This window comes from Melospiza melodia, chromosome 5 (genome assembly GCF_035770615.1).
Source record: "Melospiza melodia melodia isolate bMelMel2 chromosome 5, bMelMel2.pri, whole genome shotgun sequence".
Taxonomy (NCBI): Eukaryota; Metazoa; Chordata; class Aves; order Passeriformes; family Passerellidae; genus Melospiza; species Melospiza melodia.
In genome coordinates, this window is record NC_086198.1 from 32,719,885 (window position 1) to 32,743,138 (window position 23,254).

The 23,254-nt window shown below is 40.8% G+C and overlaps 1 protein-coding gene across 3 annotated transcripts; it reads right to left on the minus strand.

The window, feature by feature from the left end:
* Positions 1-714: 714 nt before the first annotated feature.
* Positions 715-23,226, minus strand: LARP7 (La ribonucleoprotein 7, transcriptional regulator). 3 transcript variants are annotated; one of them, XM_063156880.1, is made up of 13 exons: positions 23,125-23,226; positions 19,524-19,732; positions 18,470-18,570; positions 18,279-18,362; positions 15,484-15,648; positions 14,900-15,008; positions 14,045-14,419; positions 13,369-13,498; positions 10,809-10,957; positions 9,835-9,953; positions 7,251-7,410; positions 5,196-5,287; positions 715-1,249 (listed from the first exon to the last, which is right to left on the minus strand). In XM_063156880.1, the coding sequence occupies exons 2-13, from the start codon at positions 19,729-19,731 to the stop codon at positions 1,169-1,171; spliced, it is 1,773 nt and encodes a 590-aa protein (XP_063012950.1). In that variant the 5' UTR covers position 19,732; positions 23,125-23,226; the 3' UTR covers positions 715-1,168. The 3 variants fall into 3 exon arrangements, with proteins under 3 accessions (XP_063012950.1, XP_063012949.1, XP_063012948.1); XM_063156879.1 differs by lacking the exon at positions 23,125-23,226 and adding an exon at positions 22,781-22,920 and having other exon boundaries at positions 14,045-14,416; XM_063156878.1 differs by lacking the exon at positions 23,125-23,226 and adding an exon at positions 22,781-22,920.
* Positions 23,227-23,254: the final 28 nt, after the last annotated feature.

Sequence of the window (23,254 nt, forward strand, 5' to 3'; positions counted from 1 at the left end):
CAGAGTTGGGTATGAAAACTCCTCTCTGCCATGTTACACAACTTCCCACCTACCCAGGAAGAGAGGAGTTAAAGATCTGATAATAATAAATTCAAAATGCTGCAATTGGACTAAACAGAAATACTGCAGGAGTGCCTGGAATACAGGTGAGCTCCTGCTCTTCCCCTGCAGCCCTCTGGGAGGAATCCTCACACACCATTTCCAAGAACCACCAGCAAGCTCTTCCCCTCCAGGCCCAAAGCTGATCCCTTATCTTGCACTTTTCCCCTCTGGACTCTTGCTATCTTCAGTCTGATCACTGCTATTCCCTCTCCATTCAGAGAGCATTCACCTCTCCAAGCAGAAGTGAAACCTTGTGGAGAATTCCAGTTTCAGGTTTGATTTTCCTCTTTTTCAGATTGCTGGTCCTCCATGAAATACCTTAAAGCCATTAAAACCATCATCCTAACTTGTGAATTATACAACTTGAACACTTATCTGCAAGTGAGTAACAAGATGGAGATGTACCAAACACACTCTTATTTCTTCTTCTGAAGATTTCTCTAAAAAATAAAAAAGTCTAAATTCAGTTTAGTGTGTATTTATACAAGTAAATTTCCTTCCAAACTCCTCAATGGCAGATTTCCTGCCACTCCTACCCACTTGAAAATAACAAAAGATTACTTTCCTCTATTTTCAAACCAGCTAGATGGACTAAAAGGAGGCCTAAAGAGGTTTATGTAGCATTTACCACTTTTATTATTTATAGTCTCATAAAAAGCAAATGGAAGAATTAGAGATACACAACTGAAATTCTCAAGCATTTTATTTTATAACCTAGTGTATAAAACATACAAAAAAACAAAACCAAAACCAAAACAAACAAACAAACAAACAAAAAAAAAAAAAAAAAAAAAAAAAAAAGAGAAAATCCCAACAAAGTGGAAGTGAACTAAAGGAAGATCTCATAATACACTTGTTCCAAAAAGCTTTACCTAAGGGCTCAGAAGCAGTAAACATTCAGCCTAGTAAAAATGGGGTTCAGAACCAATCATCACACTTGCAGTCTGCAGAGCTCTGGCTCCAAGGGCCTGGGCTGGGTTGCTGGAAGCAGCAGTGGCTGTGGGGGCTGGTGCTGGATGTTTTGTCTGGAACAGCTGCAGTTCACTTCCAAGCCACATCAGCCCTGTTAGTTGTCATCAGTGAAGCGAATGTGTTTGCTTGTCTGTTGGGTCTTCTCCAGCCGCATCCTTTCAGCTTTGGCAATCAACTGCAAGCAGCAGAAATGATGGGAAGATCAGAGGAAAACCATACTGTTAGGATTTGACCTTATAATCATAATATATTCTATTCTTCCTCCTTCCTCCCAGCATGGTTGAAGACATCGAAATGGCAATTCCAAAATCCTAAAATACAGCCTCATACAGCAAGTTAAAATTCTATCCTTTTATTAGATTCATTTGGATACTGATGTAGAAAAAACAAGGTCAAATCACAAAAAAGCCAAAAAGAGTGCTTTATGAATATTGTGGAATTTTAAACAGGAAAAACCCCCACATATATCCCCAGCACACCAAAGAAACTCCACACAAACGCACTGAAGAAAAACCACTGAAGCACAGAAACCACAAGAAACACACACAAAATAAAAATCCTCATAAACCCCATACATGAACAAATACACAAACACATTGAAAACACACACAAAACTCACATGTCATAAAAAATCCTAAACCCAGGCAAAAACATTGACACTGAAACCACAAACTCCTATAAGAACACGCACAGCCACCACAAAACCCCTAAAACCCACACAAGAACATGAAACCACAAACTCCCCTAACACCACAAAAACACACACACAAACCACAAAACCCACAAATCAACACAAGAAAGTACACAAAAAAACTCGTGGAGAAACACCACAAACCAACACAACACCACAATCTGAGGGCACATAAAACCCCCACAGAATCCAACACAGGAACACTCAAAGGCACATACAGAACACACAACTCCCCCCTTAAAAAAAAAAAAACAACCCACCAGGCTCCCTAAAAATAACAGAAAAAAACCCAAACCCACTAAGAAACACCAAAACCAACCCCTGAAAATATGTAATCTGCCAAAAAAAGATACCCAAAAGGAAAAAAATTACCAAAACTTTTCCAAACCTCTCAAAACAACTCCAAAGTCCCAGTACATGAAGAGAACTCTAAGTACATATAAAATCACCAAATCCCACAAAAACAGCAGGCAGAGGCATGTATAGAACTCACAAAAACCACCACAATATACACAAAACCACACACACAGGAACCACAAACCAACACAAGAAATCACACAAAAATGCCGAAATACCACCATTTTTTTTTAAAACCCCCACAAAAAAAAAACAAACAAAAAGTCACCATTCCCTCAAAAAACCAAACAAATCAAAACAACAACAAAACCAAACTAAAGCCCAGAGCAACTTCTCTGCTGGGGACTACTCAACCACACTAGCTGGAGTTATGAGGTCACTTGCGCCCAGGCAATCCAGGGTGCCAGATTTGTTCACATACAAATCAAATTATTTATTACTTCTGCATATGGCTGAGTCCCACACACAGCATGGAGATGGCACCCTGTGCTGCTGCACTCCCTGGGGCAGGCAAGATTTGAGGCTTTCCCAAGCAGTTTCCAGCAATGAAACTGACCTCAAGATGGCTAACTTTTATTCTCTGGTGCCTAAAAAAGTCCAGTTTAAAACAGTTCAGCCCTAAGAGGAGGCAGAGTACAGCGGTGTAATCCTTCAGCGTACAGGATGGAGAGTGCCAAATGTGGGAAGGGAAGCTCTAAGATATGAGCTGCCCAGTTCATATTGCTCAGTGTTTCTATCAGAGAATTTGCAAGAGGATTTCCATTTCTAGCTCATCAATCCAGTAGCAGCACCTCCGTGTAAGCACAGGGCTACTCCAGAATGCAAAGAGGGATCCAGCTATTCCACAGACACCAGGGAAAGGTTTCACTTCCACTGGCACAGTTCCCATAATAAACCGTATGTCCAAAAGAGATAGGATATCCCAAGGCCCCTCAGAAAAGGCCTGGCCATCCTTTGGAATGAAAAGGTGTCTCTGTCTTCCCTCCAGGCCTGGTAGATTGTCACCAATATTTTTGATTGATTCAGGAAGTGAAATCTCTACCACTTGCTTTAGTTTTGGGCACTGCACCAGCTGTCTGCTGCAGTGATCCTCAACCCTTATCCTGAGGAAAGCAAAATGGGCCTGGATGTTTTAGAAGAAATGGAATCTCAGATTGCCTCAACTGTCCATGCATTTCAACACTGATTCAAAGAAAATATAAGATGCCTTAATTCCAATCATAATGCAGCTAACAGGCAAAAAGTTCCACTTCAAAATGGTGTAAGGGATTTCAAATGTCATCAACAGAACAGAAAGGCACACTAATGGCAAATTTTATTGAGTATGTTAAATTATGAATTATTATACTGCTTCTTTCTACCTTTGAGACCTTCAGAAGAAATCATCTTGGAAGTACTAAGGAAAAATTTTCAAATGGGAAAATATTAATGAACAGAAAAATATATTTATATTATCAGTCGGTATTTCAGGAATACAGCCTGTGTAAAAGAGACGAAGGGGTTAAAACTCACTGACTGCAGCGAGGCATTCCTGTCTTGATGTTTTGCTAAACAGCTTTAGCATTTAAATAGAATTCCCTGGCTTTGAAGTTCACACCTCCCTGTGTGGCAAGGTGATGGGCAGGGGGAAGGAGCAGGACTTTGCATCCTTGTCCTGCCAATTGTTAGGCAGAACCGAGACAGTTTGTATTTGCAAGCCTAGATGAGGTACATTACTGCCCAATTTACACCAGCTTGGTCAACAAATACCAATCTTCAAAAGATGAAGAAGAGAAACTTGATAGCAACGGCTCCTACAGTCAAAATTAAAGTCAAAGGTCTCACTGGCACCTTTGGTTTAAAAAAGTAAAAGTACATTAAAAAAAAAATCCTGGCAGCAATCAGAAAAATGTTCTAAAGCTGTGGTTTTCAAATTCCAAATTCCTTTTCTGCTTACATTAAAGAAAAATGGCTCGAATCAATGCCATTTTCAGGCTTTCATGAAAATTAAATTAGACATTCGGGCAAATTCTTTATGCACATCTTTGTTTAAAAAAACTCAACTCATTTGTCCACAGGATCTCTGAAAGAACATTCACACAAACAGGATAAGACATGCAAAATATGCCTTGTACAAGATAAGGTTTTGGCCTGTATGGCTGCTGCTCCTTTAGGTCAATTAAATATTTATTTTCCATTTTATGTGGGACAGGATTCTTTCCCTAATGTCCAGGAAACAAAGAGTCTCCAAAGTCAACAACAAATAATTAAGGTCAGATGATTCTGAAGTTTTGCAAGCCACAGCAAAAAAAATTCAGGCTAAAGCCAACTCAGAAACCTTATCTGGATTGTGTGTGAAGCAAACCTGGCAATAAAACGTCTGTGACATACTCTCTGGCTCCTCTCTGTCAAGTCGGGGATCTGCCTGGCTTAGTCAAGGAACCCTTCATGCAGGAAGGAGCTGCTGGGGCTGCAGCAGAGGCTGCAAGTTCATTGCAACACTCCCTCAAGCCTGCAGCCCACAGGCACAGCCAGGAGAAGGCTGCAGTGTCCTCAGTTTGGAACTGGAAGCTGCACAGCCATGGATGCTGGCAGCAGCAGCCAGCTTTGGCTGGGGCAGAGCAGGGGCTCCTGACCACTCTGGGAACACACAGGATTCACTACAGCAAAATAAAACTGTGTTAATGGTGAGGGAAATGAGATTCATTCTCAAGAAAATTATTTTCTGGATCACAGTAGAGATTTAAGAGTGCAGCACTAGACTTGATTTCACTAGAGCACATCAAGACTACTTAACTTATTAATGAGCTCATCCAGACAGTGTTTCAAAAGAAATCCAGCTTACAAATGAAGTTCAGGCCTTTAGTCATTAACTTTCTCCAGTTGTCCCTGCAACGACAAGCCTTGCACTTGTCAGCTGCAGCAAGACAGCCACACTCTGTATTTTGTGGCTGTAAAACCCCGCTGCCAGGTCAGTAGGAAGTGATTTCTCAGAATTAAATTCACAGAGTGTCAAACCACGTGGAGCAATGCAGAAGCAGGGTCGTATTTTCAGCCCTGGCTGCAGAGGGAAGAGCTGAGATTTGCAGGTTACCTTCTCTGTACCCCGCTTCTTTTCTCGAGGCTGGTTCAGCTTAGCTTGTCTGTCCACCAGGATCTTCTGCCAGTAACGCTGCTCGTGGTCACCTTGGGGGAAATGGACATGGAGCAATGTCAATAAACACAGCCACCAGAAGTGCATCCACTTCTCCCATTCATTAAAACATCTGTTAGGGAAACCCAACAAGTATTTCAGAAACCCAACAGTAGTCTTAAATTTCCTATCCACAGAAGCCATATAGAATTGCTGTCATCAGTTTTAGCTGAAGTTTCATCAGAGCACACACAGACCCCTTTGATTTACTGATGTACTCAACCTCTGACACATTTTAAACAGCTACCAAACAGGAGACAAAAAAAAAGTAATTACTGTAAGAACAATTGAGACTATTTTGTTTCATCAAAACCATTGCCTGGGGACTTCATGAGCTGTCAGGAATATTTGAACATGGGCAGCAACACAAAAGCAAAAAATTCTGAAAATTCTGCAGCTCTTCTCAGCAGCTACTTTGCAAGGAAGCAGCAGTTTGCCACTGTTCTTTCTGGTTTGTGATGTAATTATCACAATGGGAATTTTGTGATATCATTTTGCATGGTCTCAGGGTTCATCTTCAGCCACAGGGAAGTTTCTGAATGATCTCAGAAGAGATTCCTGCAGAAGTTGACATCTCAACGTGATCACAGATGCTTGCCACCTTGCCAGATGCCAAGCTGAAGATACTTAAAGTCAAATCCTGAAGAGTAAAATACTACTGGGAAATCTTAGTCCCTGCTGTAGAGAGCATTAAGGATTCTTTCCTTTTCATCTCTCACCTTCTGCCACCAAGTAAAACAAAAATCCTAACTGTGAGTCCTTTGTGCATTCCTGGAAAGCTTTTCCATTCTCATTTCAATAAGCCAGTTAGAAAAAAAAAATCTTAAGACCATGAATGGAATGCTCCTACAATGTAGTACTTACTCCTAATCTCCTACTACACTCTGATGTAAGGACACGAAACCAGAGACAAACAGACAAAGAGCACACAGCTGTAGAACACAAAATTTGAGGTTATTTCTGGATGTTTGAAACAGAGAGCACACAGGAGACAAATCTATCTCCAAATGACATTAGCAGCACTCACTGAGTCTCGAGCTTCAATTAACTTTGATATCATCATGAAGGTTAATGCTTCCATCAAAGCTTCTCCTCCTGCAATCCTTTACTGGCATCTACATCCCTGCACCCAGCAGACTGAGTCCTAAACCATGATTTGGGCAAGTGTGGGGTGAAATATATAAATACAGATGAGGCAGTCTCATATTGACTGTTTAACCTGTTTGGTTTTCTTTTTTCCATATTACAGTTTTTGGTGCATCTTTCAAAGACAAAAGTTTAATGAACACAGCAAGTTTGACAGGCTTCCTCTTTATTTCTATCCCTCACTCCCACAAAGAGGGTTCTCCACACTTGGCAAACTAATCCAGTCTAATACAAAATACAATTTTAGAACAGCAGTCATTTCAGAAAGAAACAACATACATTAAAATGAAGTTGAAAAGTAGAGCCCTTCCTATTCTGGCCTAAATTATTCAACTTCCTGAAAAATAAAGATCAATTAGTGGGTAAGTGCTAAAACCCACTTTAAGCGTATCTGTGCTGTTAGATCCTTGCCATGTCATTTCACACATATGCTCAGTATTTTCAACCAAGTCTTCCTTTAAAATTCTTTTGCATTACCAGAATGTTCTATTCATAAAGCTGCAATGTGAATTAGGCTCTATAGTCCTTTGCCACTGAAAGTGAAGCAAATCCATCTAAAAAGAACAAAATTAAGTCTGCAACAGCAAGCAAAAATCATCATTTTGCTCCGAATGGTGGCATAAAATCCCTTCTTGTTTTATCAATTTCAGAGTAATTGCAAAACAAGAAGACTCCCAGAAAATAAAACTACTAAACATGCAATCTTTTTCTCTTGCGACACCTAAATATATCCATAAATTCATCAGGAATGATCCCTTTCACAGTAATTAAGGCTTCTTCCATACTTTCATGAAAAAAAAGAAGTCTTACCAGTGAGAACTTCGAATTTCCAGTTGTTTTTGATCTGTATTTCTTTGTGTGATTTCATGACAGTCTGTGCATCCTCAGGAGTCTTGAAACGGACGTGGCATTCGGTGTCCCCCTCCAGCATGTCAACATAAGCCACCTCAGCCAGCACTGCCAGAGCATCCTGTCAGAGCATGACACAACACACACCATAAATCAGCCTTCAAAAAGAGAACTTAAAAAGAGAGACTTTTGACCATTCCATTTGGAGGTCGTTAACATTTTCAAGAAGGTCATGAAGTAGGAGGCAGTAACTGAACTTTGTCATTTAATCGATCAATCCCTTGTCAAAAGAGTTTTGAATTAACATTTTTTCCTAAGAAGGTTATAACTGAATTCTGATTTATGAGCCTGCAACATCTTCCCATCTATCTCTCATCCTGCCCTCCCATTAACAATTTAAAGCAGTAATTCCTGGAAACTTTATGGTATCATTTTACTAATGGAGCATCACCCATTTATTCCAATGCTGTATTGGATTTTTTTCAAAAGTAAAAACTGTGCACTAGAACATCGATTGATCTCAGTCTACCAGAAAAATATCAGACTTGATTCTACACATTAAATGCACAAAAGCAAGCTCATGCATGGCAGAGGATTTGAGAAAGGAGCAGTAGTTAAACAACTCTATCTTTATGAAGTGACCTCTGCCTGAAAATTTTCAGTGACAGCAGAAGGGAGAAGAGTCACAAATGCTTTTGCAGATGAAGCACTTCACTTGTAATTCCCGCTGTTAGGGAAATTAGGTAGGACCACACATTCCTAGTCAATTTTGTTCACAGCAGGCAGCTCAAGTAAGATGCTTCTATTCAGGAATCACACACTGCTTTTAACCCTCCACTACCAAGGGCAGCCTTAAAACACAACAAAAATTAAGTGACAAAGCTGTTAAGATCATTTGAGAGTCAACAAAAGCTACTTTTCAGCTTTATTCTGTTATCCCAAAGTCATCCTTTCATGGAAAACTAAAACAAACCAAAGAGTTCCTTGGAGCTGGCAAAAGTGAGTAGCTCTGAGGAGCACCTTGAGGGCAAAACAGGGAAGCAGAGAAGTGTAAATAAGAACATCAAAATAATATTTTAACTACACTGCAAAGACCTTCCCAAGTAGTGTGACATGCAATCACTGCTTCCATGCAAAGAGAAATGCAGCTCGGTTCTGGAAGTATGAGGGGGAAAAGGGCCTGAAGCAGGGCTTGGTGGCAGTTTGCTGCAGCTGACAGCCCAGAAACACAGCAAAGTCACATCTGATTGCACTTCTGCCTTCCACAAAGTTTGGCCAAAAAACAAAACAAAACAAAAACAAAAGCAAAAAAAAAAAAAAAAAAAAAAAAAAAAAAAAATGGAAAGAAATATCACAAGAATTTAAAAGAATTTAAGTTTTCTGCTTTTTGAATACTAAGCTTTCCCACTGCCCACAGCCTATCAGGATGTGACACAAATTTAAAACCCAGTGAGGAATATCCTGCAGTCCAAGAGGCCCTCAGAGGTTACAGGAACAACTTGTGCCATTCTCTCTGTGTCTCCAGCAGTCAGCTGCCTTCAAACACTCAGAGAAAAATGAAACCCCAGCACCAGTGATGAGTGTTTCAGTGAGAGAGTCTCCCATGTTGCTTAGGTTCATGCACACACCAAGCCTCACACACTTGCAAGCAGCTGCTGACTCAAAATGGCTTCCCTAGTTACAAATGTTTGATAAACAGTATCAGAGATGGAATTGTAAACCATTCCCTGACTGTTCTGAGTGGGCTGGGTATGTGTGTGCACCAACCTGAGTTCAAGTTGTTCAAAGTCTTTGCAGTTGTTACTCATCCTAAAGTGCAATTTGGGAAAGAAAATGCCCTGGGTAACATTAATGGAAAATTCAGGATCTGGAAAAAACCTGTTATTTCCTCTGGAAAACTCTTAATATTTCCATTTCAAAAGAATGAAGCTTAAAAACTGGTATTTTCCTTAAAAAGAATTGATGTGTAACTTTTGGTTTGTGTCATCGCACAAAACTTGCATTAGGAAAAGTGACTGGATCAACAAGTTCCACTCCTGTCATTCTCCCTGAAATGGAGTTTTTGTCATTGAAAAAATCTTTCTGAAATCAAGAAAATTGGTTTCTCATGCAGAGAGCATTTTCCTGCCTCCAAATTCCTGCTAATGATAAAAACACCATAAACTTTTCAAAGCCTCCTGTCAGGGTGACTGGCACAGTGACAAACGCAGAACACTGAAGAAGTCTCCAGCTCCTTTTTTTTAACTGGAAAGCACCAGAGCATTGCTTATTCTCCTCAATATTTTCATGATAAACTTGACATTGCTCCAAGCACACTACAGGCTTGGTTTTACTGTGAGACATCCTTCTTTAACCTATTTCGCCACTGAAAGATCCGCCATTTACAGACACCAAGAAATTTTTACTCAGCTACCGGCCAAATAGGCAAAAAAAAGACAAAAAAAAAATTAGTGTGTCTGGCTGAAATGGTATTCCATATTCAAAGATTTGGGGGGCAGGGTAGGAGGAAAGGCTAACAGCTACCCTGAGGTTACAAAGGCATTACCTTGATCTGCTTCCTGCCCGGCAGGGGCTCGCTGCTAATGATCTTCACAATTACTCCGCTGACAAACTGAGGCCCCATTGTGTTGGCCTTGGCGGGAGGGGCACAATCTTCACTGGTGGCTGGAGAAAAACCAGAAAAAGTTAAAAACAGGGTGGGGGGAAATAGAAAAAAGTTTTTATATTTATTAGGTTGAAAACATTTAACATTATGAAAGCACAGAAGTAACAGAGTAAATAAGCATCAAATATTGTTACTGCAGTTTGAGGTTTATGATTAGGTCATGATTATCCAAAGGTTCAAACCAATTTTAGTAAAAAAATCAGCTTCAAGAAAAAGTCTTTGAGACATTTTTAAAGTCCATAGGGTTCTTCCTACAAAGACATTTTATATCGTACCAATAGTAACCCCGCAGTTATAGAGTGATGATTAAAAACATGCAGAGGGCCATTGGAACATCAGTGTGGACTTTAGTGAAGAGACACAAAGTGTATTCAGAGGAAATAAAATAAAGAAGAATTCTAAACCAGAAATAAAAGTAGAAATTTATCTACAAAGATACATTTTCGAAGCTCTTACCCCTAGAGCTGATAAAGTCCACTTTCAAGCTGTTTTTTTAATACCTCTGGGACAGTTAAACCCAAGCTGGTCTGGCCCAAGATGCTGCACCAAGACAGCTGATTATTCATTCACTCTGAGGCCTAATCATGACAACTCCCTAAATATATCCATAAGCCTGGGAAGTGCTATATGCTGCAATATGCTGAAATCACTTTAGTATTTTCTTACATAACTCCTTAGTACCAAAACCACCAAAATATAGTCAGGGGGTAACTTTTACTATGTGACATTTTGAGAAAACAGCAGCATTTTACAAAACAAAACCTTCTGCAAGTGTTTCTGCAAGACCAGGGTCTTGCACCACTTCTGTTTGCATACAGGAAACACTAAGGAAAAAAGACAAAACCCAGGATTACTTTTGTCATTTTCAGATTTCTGCACACCAGACTCCGTCTCCATTTCTCCCACGGGCTCAGGTTTGATTTGAGACATGGTTTTCTTTAAGGAGGCCATACTGGCTTTCTGCAGAGCCAAATATTCCTGCTTCAAATCCATCCATTCGGTCCTAAAAGCAGCAACACAGGCACAGGATGTCAGTTGCAAACAAAAACTGATGTTTAGAAACTTACAGGTAATTGAATAGGTTACAAACAGCTTCAGGTGGACTTGGTGAACAGTGCAGACCATTCTGCCACCAGAGATGTCCCTGCACTTTGGTCAAATTCAATTTTTTCCCTAACTCAATCTCCCATGGCTTTGCTTTAGAGAGTTCCAGCAACATCAACCTATCATTTCAACAGAGTGGCTTTCAAATGTGCTTTAAATTCAGACAGCATTGAGAAGAGTTTGGTGAACTGTGGTTTCCACTGGACCTACACAGAGCACAGGCACCAAATTCCGAGTCAATTCAGAGACAGTGAACTCTCAATTCAGTGAATTAGTTCAGTGAACCCACTCCTGTGTCACTACATTAAGAATCAGTCATTCATTTTCGAGAAAAAAATCATTGCTGGAAAATCAACAACTAGTTAAACTCACCAAAAACCTACCGAGATAAGGACATTCCTCCCTATTCAAATGCATTTTGGTTCAAAAATCCTCCCCATGGAAGCAATTTCTATATTTACATACATTTAACATGGAGATGTTTCTGCAAACAGCCAGAGCTTTGCTCCACAGCAACACAATGCCCGCAGTGGCACTGTGAGAACGACTCATTGTTACCCTAATCTGTGCTATCAAACAAGCTGATAGAGGATTTTTAAAGAGGAGGATATCTTCTGGTAATGGTTTTAGCTGTTAACACTGACAACTGTATACTTCAAAAAAGCATCCAGACTCGCCCAGGATCATACATTCTCAACGGAGCAAAGACATTAAAATAACAAAAGAGCCACGTAATGATTCTTGGAGATAAAAAGGCAACACCATCCCATAGCAAGGTTTGGTATAAATACAAGCTCAAGGAGGAACTTTGTGACTCGCCCAGCCAAAGCAGAGGAGATCATGGAGCCTGAGCCAGGCAAGTATTTGCAATGCTTATACTCTTTAAACATTTTACTTTTTACCCTTTTGCTACAATTGAATAACCTTTAACCAAAACTCTTTGTGTTTGTTGCAGTTTGCTCAGAATGCCCACGGCAGAGGACAACCTTTTTTTTTTTTTTTTGTGGACCCCTTTTACTTTAACATGGAGGTGCTTTCTGTGATATAGAAAAAGTAAGTGCTTCCATGTTTTAGTAGAGGTGAATCCTGATCGCAATCCTGAAACTTCATCCTGGATTACATGGGTTTTTTTGGTTTTTTTTTGTTTTTTTTTTTTGACCTGCACTTCGGTTGAAGATGATTAGATCCTGAAGCTTTTTAGATCTGGGAAAAAATAAAGCTGTGAGCAGATCTTTTTCTAAGTGCCTAAAGTTCATTTGAAGCGATTTTTTCATTTTGAAGGTCTCCCTTTGCTTTAACATGGAGGTACCTGCTGCCTAAAAAAGTAAGTGCTTCCATGTTTCAGTGGCGGTGGATCCTAATGCTCGAAGGCGTTTACAGGAAATGTGCATAAATGGTTTTTGTTACTGCGGTTTTGTTTTAATTTTTTGTAGTTTTTCCCTTGAAGGACCCCCACAACTTAAATGTGGATGTGCTTGCTTTGGTTCTCAACAGTAAGTGCTTCCATGTTTTAGTGGTGGTGAATCCTTTTAATCTCAACACTCTGGAAATGTATCAAATAATAAATGTGTTTCTAAATAAATCAAAATATTGCAGCAGGAGGCGCCGAGGACCCCCTCTACTTTAACATGGAGGTACTTGCTGGATGCCTAAAAAGTAAGTGCTTCCATGTTTTAGTTGTGGTGACTCCTAAAAGCCCAACACTTTTAGATTATAAGGTTGGCAGAATTCTACCCGTCAAGCTATGAAAATTCAACCTGGTGTTTTACTCTTCTTGCTACAGGCTAATACTGTTGCTAATATGCAACTCTGTTGTGTAAAAATTGGAATTGCACTTTAGCAATGGTGATGGACTGTCAGACGTACCAAGACTTCAGGAAAAAATAACATTAAATGTTTGAAATATGGTGAATTAAATTTTTAAGCAATAAAAACTTCAATAAACTTTACAAAACATGGTTTAAATTTCCTACAAGAGACTAAACAGTGCATACTACAGAAAAACATCCATTCAAACATTTCAGAAACATTAAAAATGTGGTACCACAAGTCAATATTAACAATATCCCCGAGGTATATATATAAACAGCATTAACTGTTTAAACACTGAAGAGGCCAAACATAAAACGAGATTAAAACCTGTGGGTTTATTTCATAGTTACAGTAGGTGTGACAAGAATCAAAAATTGGGGGATTTTGTTCTCATTAAGGAGGTCTCTTAATCAAGCCAGCCACGCATTTCCCTAGTACCACCATTAAGGAAAAATTAATCAGTGGTAACACAGAAAAGGGGTTATTTATTTCACCTACTTGGAGAGTACCCTGAGGGGAATGACTTCTTCCTCCATTTTGTGTCTCTCTTTGTGTTTTTTCTTGTGTTTCCTTTTAGATTTGGAAAGGGATGTGTCTTTTTTGTCTTTGTCTTCTTCTGCAGAAACTTCTATATCAAAAAAAGGTCAAACGAAAAAAAATATTTTAACACGGATAGTTAAACATTGTATTACAATAACATCACATTCAATATCTACTGCTCCTTTGTATTAACTGCTTCTGGTCCATTTAATTGAATACCCAAGTTTACTTTACTTCCTCACACCAAATCTCATTTCACTGCAGCTTTTCTTATCTCATGCAACAAATGCTTTCCCTTTTGTATTCTAATTTATTTATCTAGATTCCCGGGCTGTGTCATTTGCCCAGGCTGTCTGTTTAACCAATACTTTACAGTTCTATTGATATGAACTTCTTTGAAGTATTTTGATTTCTGATTAGATTTCCCTACTTTAGTGTTCCAAGTTCTTCCTCATTCCCTGTGTAGCTCCTCTCCTTGGAGTGGCTCCTAACAAGGTTTAATTTGAACTGCAGGGAACACTGATATGCCCAAGCTGATCTAATGCTTCCACTCTATCATTCATAAGGGATTTCTACAATTTCATTTCATTCTTGCATAGAAATTATGATAATTAAAAGCGGCAAGAATTTTTACCATTGGAATCTTTTGGAACTTCTGTTGTTTCTTCTTTTATTGTTTCAACTTCATCTTTTTCAGCAGTTTTCTTGACTTTTGGAGCTGATGTCTCACCATCTCCTGAGGTGGTTCTTTTTCTCTTTCCTGGCCTGCTTTCCCAGGTTACCTCGGAGCTCTCTGTTCTGTCCCATTTCCTCTTTTCCTTTTTGGAGGGCTGCTTGGGGGGCTCAGTTCCCTCCATCTCAGAACACTCTGAGGGGGTTCTGTGCCTTTTAGACTTGGGTGCTGCCTCTGTTGTGTTGTTAGTGTTGGATTCCTTTGGCTCTGCAGCTGCCTGTGCATTACTCTCTTTCTTGATTTTAGATTTCTTCTTTTTCTTCTTTTTCTTCTCTTCTGGAATAAAAACAAAACGTTTAAAACTGCCCATGATACAACACTAGATTAGATTAGATTAGTTTGATTTAATTTTTTTTTAGTTTTCACTTAACAGTTGCTGGTATAATACAGAATTGGTGATAATAGTGAGGAATATTAATGTGATTTATCATCAGTCTTAGAAAAAAGAAGGAGGGTGTCTGAGGTATGGGAAATTGCATTACAACACCAGAAATGAGGGAAAATGAGGTTTTAGTGATGAAGTTGCAACATAAATCTGGGATACTGGTTTGTAAATGACAGCAGATTTTTCATACTTCAGCCCATGCTGGCCAAACATAGCAAGATGAATTGTTTTTATGAAAAGCTTTTAAAACACGTGAAATTAAACTGCAGTAACACAGCAGGTGAGAATTTTCTCTTCAGAAGCTGAGGCACAAAACTGACCCAAGAAACTGAAAAACACTTCCCTGATCCCAATAACTTAGCACCACTTACCTACTACAGTGGTGTCACTTGAATTCAGTGTAGGAACTGGTTTATTCTTTACTGTTTTGGGGAAAATCCCAGGTTTCCGTGGTGCTTCTTCAGGTGGATTATTCAAAAACTAACACAAGGAAATTGAGAACCACAAAATCATACTTTCTTTGAAAAGTCTGCATCCAAGTTAAAGTTAAGACCAACAATCTTTATCACACTTCAATATATAAATACTTTCAAATCACATTTCAATACAGAAAATTAGGTATGATTGTGCTTGCTTGATGAAATTTAAACATATTTTTCTTTTTTTGTTCACAGAGATCTCTTTCTGTAAAAGATGCCAAGAGCAGCCAACCAAATTACTTACCAAAAAAACCACCATATTTGAAAGTTGTCAGGTTATTAATAGAATTAAATCTTTAAAGAATTGTAGGTCTGGGAGCATGAAAGAAGAGCTAACTCCTGTTAAGTGAAGCTTTAAAATGGTGATATTTTGGGAATTTCTCTAAGATTCAGTGGGTGACCTAGTAAAGAGCACAGCGTTCATATCTCAATGTGTCTCCAGGAACAATGGCAGCAGCAGAGGCAGCAGCACTCACCTCAATGGCTTTCTCTGCTTGTTCTTTAGTTTCAAATTCAACAAAAGCAAAGCCCTTTGGATCCCCAGTGCTCCTGTACCGGGGGATACTGACGTAAACGACATTGCCACACTTCCCAAACACCCGCTCAATCCAGCTGTGATTGACGTTCTTGGGAAGCAGCTCCTAAAGGGGAAAAAAAATAAATTGAAGTTTGATATCAAAACGTTGAGAGGCAAAGTATCCAGGCAGCAAAAAGTGACCTGAGAACAGATTTCTGAGCATTCATATTCTATAACAAATACATTATATATTTCATTTACATGTTTCTCTTCTTCACATGACAGATAGCAAGAGCCCACCCACAGCTGGACTTTGCACCACAAAATCTCTTGGTAAATTTCAAACCTTGGAGGAAATACCAGACTGGCTTGTCTCGAACTACCCTCTGCAAAGCACAAGTTAATTTTTTTAATTGGTGGTAAAGCAGGAAGGTATCACAGAAAGAATTCCTGCAGGCCAGTAAAGAATCACTACTGATAAAATTTTTACCAGGAGCCAATATTTTCAAGTTTAATCCGTCAGATGAGCAGAACCTTTTTCAGCAGCTTCTTGGATGACAAAATTGTCTGATTTTTACTTCTATAAAGTCCTTAATATAGCAACACGTTTTAGCAGCTTGCAGACACGGTGTCTGAGTCCAGCATTTCCCCTCCCCAGCCACACAGAAATCGTGTCACACCAACATCTCACTAGACCCAACAGAACTCTTTCAATTCCCACTCTCAAATTCATTCCTAAACTACAACAGAGTTGGCACTATTTCACTTCTTTTTCACAAGTTACTGCACTAAAAGGTTCTCCTTGTAGGGAAACACTTATCACATTCAGATTTTCTTTTTTCATAAACTTTGCCATCCTCAGAAAAACATTTTATTACAGTTTGGCTTTAAATTGAAAGGCCAGTTACTTCAAGTTTTTTTTCAAGTTTTAATAGTATAATAGTCAGTGGTAAAGCATATAAAATGCAGTACCTGAGCTACTTCTACTCTCCCCATTTCCACATACCAGTTATTTACAAAACATTTGGTCACACTCTTAAACTTTTTATGGACAATGTCACTCAAAACTTCAAGTATCTTATCTAAAAATGATATAGACAATGTATTTCAGAGTTCTAAGCAGTCCCGGTAATCATGCCAGGAAAATATTATGTCTGGCACATTGTATTTAAAAAAAAACAAAAGCCAACCACCTTTCCCGGGCTTTTGTTAAGGAAGGAATCATCGGAGCAGATCAGCTCCTCCTTATCTGGATGGGCTGGCATTCTGGCCATGATTATTGTGTATGTTTATCACAGAAAACTCAGCGCTGTCTGGAAAATACTAACTCAGCTGCTAACAGCTACAGGTACACAGCAAAAATTGTACCTGTCATAAAAAGCAAATAGAGACAAAGCAAATAGAGACAAAGCAAATCCCACAGTGGCCTCAAATCTGGTAAATAAAATTGCCCAGGGTTTAAATAAGCAAAAGCTCAACCACCAGATTTCTTTCCAATCCACCACTCAGTTGGCTCCACAATGTAAGAGCATTTCACTCAGACCCGGCTGAAATACCAAGGTGAGATGCAGACTTATCCCATCAGCACAAGCCACTTTCATTTAAATTAGGCAGTCCTGCCAGTATCAAGGTGTGCTATTAGGAGGATAGTTAAAATTTTTCAGGTATAGTCTGCCTTGAAAAGAATGGTGTTTGTGTGTGTACAAAAGCAGAGGCACTTACAGTAACAGATCTTTTAAAGAGATAATGCTGTTTAAAGTACCCTGATAAACTTGGGAATGCAGCTAGATCCTGTTTGACAAAGCTAATTTAGTTGTTATTAGAAAGCTTCAACTACATTAATGCAATTAGCAAGTATTTCTTAATACCACTGGTGCACCTCTAACGGAATTTTAAAAGCCCAGTGAACACAGCAATAGCTCAGTGCAAGGAAACTGCACCTTTCCAGCCTGGGAAGCAGCACTTGGCTTGGCATTCAAAACCATTTAAGCTGGCACAAGAAGTCCCTGCACCAAACAAAGCCCTTTTTTGCCACTGCCACTCTCAGCTCTTGCTCACCTGCCTATGCTGAATTAATTTGTTTTACCTGTGCTGCACTGTGAAAAATGCATATTTTATGACTGGCTTTTTGCAAATATTAAAATGAATATTATATGTGTTGTGTTGGAAAGCAATGCTGTATTCATTCTCTTAAGTAGTGTGTTAAATATAGTCTTAGGTTATAAAAAAATGTTAAAATAGAAACGATGCTATGTAGGACACTTTTTAAAGAAAGGACTTGCAGCGAGATAACAGCCACAGCACACCTAAATCTTTCATTGATTGCCCTCTTATCAGAAGAAACTAACTTCTTCCCGCCTTGGAGGCGCTGTTAGGATTCAGAGGAAGAAGTTGACATGACCAGACAGAATCCTGTGTTTGAATGGAATTTATGCATCATGTCTGAAGTGTATGAATATGCAACGGGCTGTTGCTTTTAAGGGCTCGTGATGCCTAGAAAAAGGCACCCGGAGGTCAGTAACTCTTTGTCTCTATTGTCTCATATTGTCCTAATTCAAATTGTCCAAATTATTATTACTCTAATTGCACTATTTTTATAACCATTTTATTACTATTAAACTTTTAAAATTTTACAAACAAGTGATTGGCGTTTTTCACATGCACAATGAGCAGCAGCCAAGGAAAATTCTAATGCACAAATAGTTTCCATAGTTAGGAACAAAGGGACAGGGACACACCCAAGGCCAGCCTCACCACATAGACTGTCCGACTGTCCACGTCCGTGGGGCACTCGCCCAGGGGCTGCCGTCTCCTGATCCTGGTTCCTTCCAAATCCAGCTGAAAGCAGGGAGAAAGAAGGATTTTCCATGAGATTATTGCTGACTTCAGCACCCCAGCAGAACTCTTCCAGCACCAGCAAATCCAAAGGGTGAGATGTTCAATACCTCTACAACAGATGAACTTTTAACTGCCCGAGCGATCAGCTTGCCATCAGTAGTCAATTTTTTCATCTTGTTGAAAGAAACAAGAAGTGATATGTCAACATCTAGGGAAAAAAAAAAGTGTAATTATGAAATCAGGTGACGTGTTCTCCTGCACTTGTTTTCATGTGAAATTTAGTTTTCTTCTGTGCTAACCACTCACTATCAAAGGAATTTTTTTCTTTTACCTCCCCACTGATAACTGCTGGTTTTGAAAAGAAAGGAAGAAAATGTCCTTTTCTGATGTAGTTTTACAGCACAAAAAACAATTTGCTTTGAAAATACGCCTGTCCTTCGACCACTCATCGAGTATTTAACCTGGTGCTGCCAACACAGAGCCCCTGCTTGCACCTCAGTTTTAACCAGTCATGCTGCTAAAACCTGGACAGAAAATAATGTAGCACTAGTCTTAATAAAAATTTACACATGCCTAGTATCTCTAGAAAATGCAGAGTGATTTTTACCTCTTTATTACTTCAGTAATTATTTAAGGGGGCCCTTAGAAGAGCTCAACCAACCACAAAAAATTGTCTGAAGTGACTCACAGTAACCCTAGAAACAAATACACAAGTTCTCACCAAACCTGTAGAGAGAAAATTAACAAAATTCCTATGCTTAACAACATATTCGAGTGACATTTTGATTTCTGCATCTATCTACCCTGCAAGACAAGTTCAGTACCTCTGAGGGCAAAATTACTCTTGTTTCATCCCTTGTTCTTAAAATTATGTAAGAATGGACACTGAAAATCAGGTCTCCCAAACAGTCATTTCTGCCCTGGCAGATGTCTTTGACCTAGGGTTGACAGGACAGGAGGAGAGCAAGAACAAATGAATTTTTTTTAAATCTAGTACAGGTTCTACCTCCTGGGCTGCTGATGCTGATTCCCAGCATGGAACTCCTGCCTTTCCCAGGAGAAGAAACACACCTCAAAATAACCTGTCACTGGTGCCAGCAATACAGGGAAGGACAAAGTGAAACCCAAGTGTTTACTGAAATATACTGAAAATAAACTTACACCCATCTCTGGACTTCTCTATTTGTTCTCGAAGAAATCTGTCTTTGTGGAGATTGACATCACCAAACCAGAAATCCACTTGCTTGGCTATATCTGCCAGCACCTGCTTAACTCTTGACCTCTTCTTCTTCTCTCTTTCCTTCTTCTGCTCGGTGCTTTCTTCTTCCATGGCTTTGTCTCTCTCTGTTTCAGTCTCCATTCCTGTCATTCTGCCAAATGAGACATCAATATAATTTTAAAAACACAAAAGGGTTTTTTTTCAAGGAGTAAATGTTCTGGTTTAATCTTCTGTCCTGTCATCAGAAAAGCAAGTTACTTGCAAAAAAGAGTCTACAATAACAGAAGCTGAAAAGCAGGTAATTTCCCTCCTCATAAACATGCTTTTCTAAGAACTGAAAAAAGATACACAATTCTTTCTCCACTCCCCTTAACTCACACTACAAACCACTAGAAAGATCACACACAAAATCCAGGAGCACTTCACACTTCAGAGCTAACCTCATATTAGCCTGGATCGTGGCAGATCTGCTAACAGCAAGGCTGGTTTTACAAAACTGTCTTTATTATGTCAAAAATGCAAACCACTCACTCCAGCAGCTACCAAAGCCCTGCCCAAGAGCAGTAGGTCAATAAAGAGTCCCCAATGGCAACCCCGGGTCTGTCACAACTCCAGAACAGGCCCCTGGAGAATAAACCCTACCTAGAACCAAGTGACTTGCTATACAGATTCATCTTGAAAAACATAAAACCGTTTTATTGCACCGATTCATCTCTTTTGTTCGTGTTTCAATTCGCTGTAGCTGAGACCTGCCAGTCACCACTTCAGTACCTCATTTCACACCGGCAAAACAATGCAGCGCTGCCAGAAGCAGACAGCTTTTGGAAAATTAAATTACCACAAAAATTAAAGCCATTAATGTCGCAATCACCATATGAAAGACTTCAGCAGCAGAGAGGGAAACAGAGCACCGCCATCAGAGAGGAAGCCCACCTCGACAACAGGATGGCAAAATGGAAATGGCCCCCAAATTCTTGTGCAAATGAGGCTTCCTCAGCCGGAGATCAGCTTCTCCCCCGCTGGGAGCTGCCGACTCCAGATAGCGAAAGGTCAGCAGTACCCTTGGAAAGATAAGCCAGGTAAAACGCTCAGCAAGTTCAAGCTCCACTCCAGGCCTACAGCAGCGTTTTCAGATTAATAACCAGCAGGCAACACCTTTAGTAACCGGCTGAGGGCTGCACTGAGGCGCCTCACAAGTGTAAAATGTCACTACGGGCTGTCTGTCCTGGCTGAACAGCATGGAGGGACCACAGCAACACCTCAGTGTGGCCCAGGACAGCACAGCTTTGTTTTAAAAAGCATTCTGAGTCACTCAGCTCGGGGACTTCCTTCCCAGAACAGGGAAAAGCAGCTGCAAGCTGCACTCCAGGCTTTCCTCTCACTTTGTGCTTTACAAACGAAGCTTTGAGGAAAGCACTTCAAGCTGCTCCCGAGTCAGAGCAAATATCAATGATTAATAGGTACATAAAACCCCAGTAATTAGTTCAGCAATGCCCACGTGCCCGGGTGTAAGGCAGCCCGTGTTCCTCACATGCCAACTCTCACACTACCAGCACTACTGTGATAAACAAATCAAAATCAGAGCAAAGCAAAAGCAGGGGCAAAACCTCACACTGATAAAGCAAAGAACATTCTCCCCAAAAGAAATAAAATCGCAGTGCCTGTGTGTGCCAGAGTGAAACCAGAAAAGAGGGGACAATTAAACAGGAGGAAGGAACTTCAGGAAAGCGAAGATAAGACGTAATAAATAAACAAATAAACAACACAGCTGCACACTCATCTATAGACTCGATAAAAACCAAAGATTTCAGCGCTAACCTACACACAACCCCAGTTTCTATTATTATCAACATCTGGAAAACAGAATAAAATTCAACTGTAATACAAGGCCTGGAGGAAACACGGTGCAGATATAAAATATAATTTATTCTTTTAAGCACGGATGCAAATGTTTTTTTGCCTCAGGTATTTTAAAAATTAAAATGGGGTAAAAGGGGATGAGAGAAAAAAAAAAGAGGAATTCAAAATACTTTGTGTACTATGAAAATGTTTTTGTGGAATCATGGGCAACCCTAGGGATGTACTGCAGAATAAATGCAAGTATTCAGCAAACCTGAATCTACTTAGAAAGACACATCCTGAAACATTTGACACCAATACAGACACAGGCAGAGCTGCAGGCTGAAGTTCCTGCCCTGCCCTGAAACGTCTCTCTGTGCAAAGTAAGGTTACAAAGGACAGGAGTTAATACATGGGGGCCAGCAAAAATTTCTTAATCTAAAACCAGAAAAACTTCTACTTTTCCCCTCCCATTTTACAGAATGAAACCAATGCATTATTTTAATCTGCAGTTTTAAGGCATTCCATGGATTTCATGAAACTGGTGTGCCCACAGGCAGAAAAGGCTTAGCTTCCACTTGACAGTGATGAGTGTTAAAGCTGTTCCCACACCTAGAGAGATCCCTGGGTGCTGGTTGTGCCCTTCCCTCTGGCACCTCAGGAGGGGCAAAGTGGATTTATTCCTGTTCAAGACTGGACGTGGGACTTAGTGGTCTGGGTGACAAGGTGGGGATCAGCCAAAGGTTGCACTTGATCTCAGAGGTCGTTTCTGTAGTTATAATTAAAATATATGCCAGCACCAGACTCTGATTGGGTGGATTCACCTGTACGACAACAAAAGGACAGCCCAATTTCTTCACAATATCTCACCCTCAAGAAACACAAGTGAATTTTAAGAACTTATTTCTGGTTCTTCCCTGTGGTGACAACCAGGTGATTAGGGAACTGAACAGGCAGCAGAGCTGCTGGAGGTAAACAGAAGGAATAAGTACATGGAAGCAGAGTGGAGGTGGTTACAAAAACCAAGCGTTCTGCGGCCCAGGTAGCTGCTGCATTAGACCAAAACCACTGAAAATCTATGGGAAAACTTCACCTTATTTACTCCTCAAGTAAGGGGCAGACCACAATGTGAAACAGATTTTTCTAGCTCTGACTTATGCTGAGAAGCCTGAGCACCACACACTTACCAACGACCAGGTACTGACCACTGCAGGTGTCACTGCTGAAGGGAGTTACAGATTATACCGACACAACACTTAAAAAAACAAGCACAGACTAACTCTGAGGGGCCCAAAGCCCCCTCAGATCGAGTTCCTCATTTCACCAGGCGCCAAGACACGACACCACGCACAAGAGTCACCTGCGCATCACTTGCGGGCAGAACCACCTCAGCGCCCGGGGGCAGTGGCCAGCCCTCAGGAAGGCGCCCCACAGGTCGGGATCCGCGGGCACCGGGAGAGGAGGATGCGGGGGGCGGGCACAGCGCGGCTCAGGGCTCCATTGCGGTGACCTGAGGGGCCCGACGGGCCCGCCCCGCCCCGGCCCGGCCCTGAGGGGAGCGCGCGGGGGCGTCAGGGGGTGGGGGGGGAGCTCCGCGCGCGGGCGGGCGGGCGGCGGGAACGGCGCTGAGGGGCCCACAGCGCCCCCTGCCTGCGCCGCCACCGCTGCACCCGGCCAACCCACAGCCCCTCCCCGGCCGCTGACCTGCTGCTGCTGCTGCTGCCGCCGCCACACCGGCTCGGCTCCGCCCGGCCCGTCTGCGGCTCCGGCTCTGCCTCCGTCCCCGACGCTCCCGTCGCGAGACGCGCGGCGCGCTCCCCGGCTTTCCAAGGGG

What these genes read in the sequence shown, in the direction of transcription:
- LARP7 (XM_063156878.1), bottom strand. An exon ending in ACAGTCGGACAGTCTATGTG is followed by an intron (nt 15,649 to 18,278) that starts GTGAGGCTGGCC and finishes TTTCCCCTTTAG; the next exon opens with GAGCTGCTTCCCAAGAACGT. An exon ending in CCCCTCAGGGTACTCTCCAA is followed by an intron (nt 10,958 to 13,368) that starts GTAGGTGAAATA and finishes TGCTGCTTTTAG; the next exon opens with GACCGAATGGATGGATTTGA.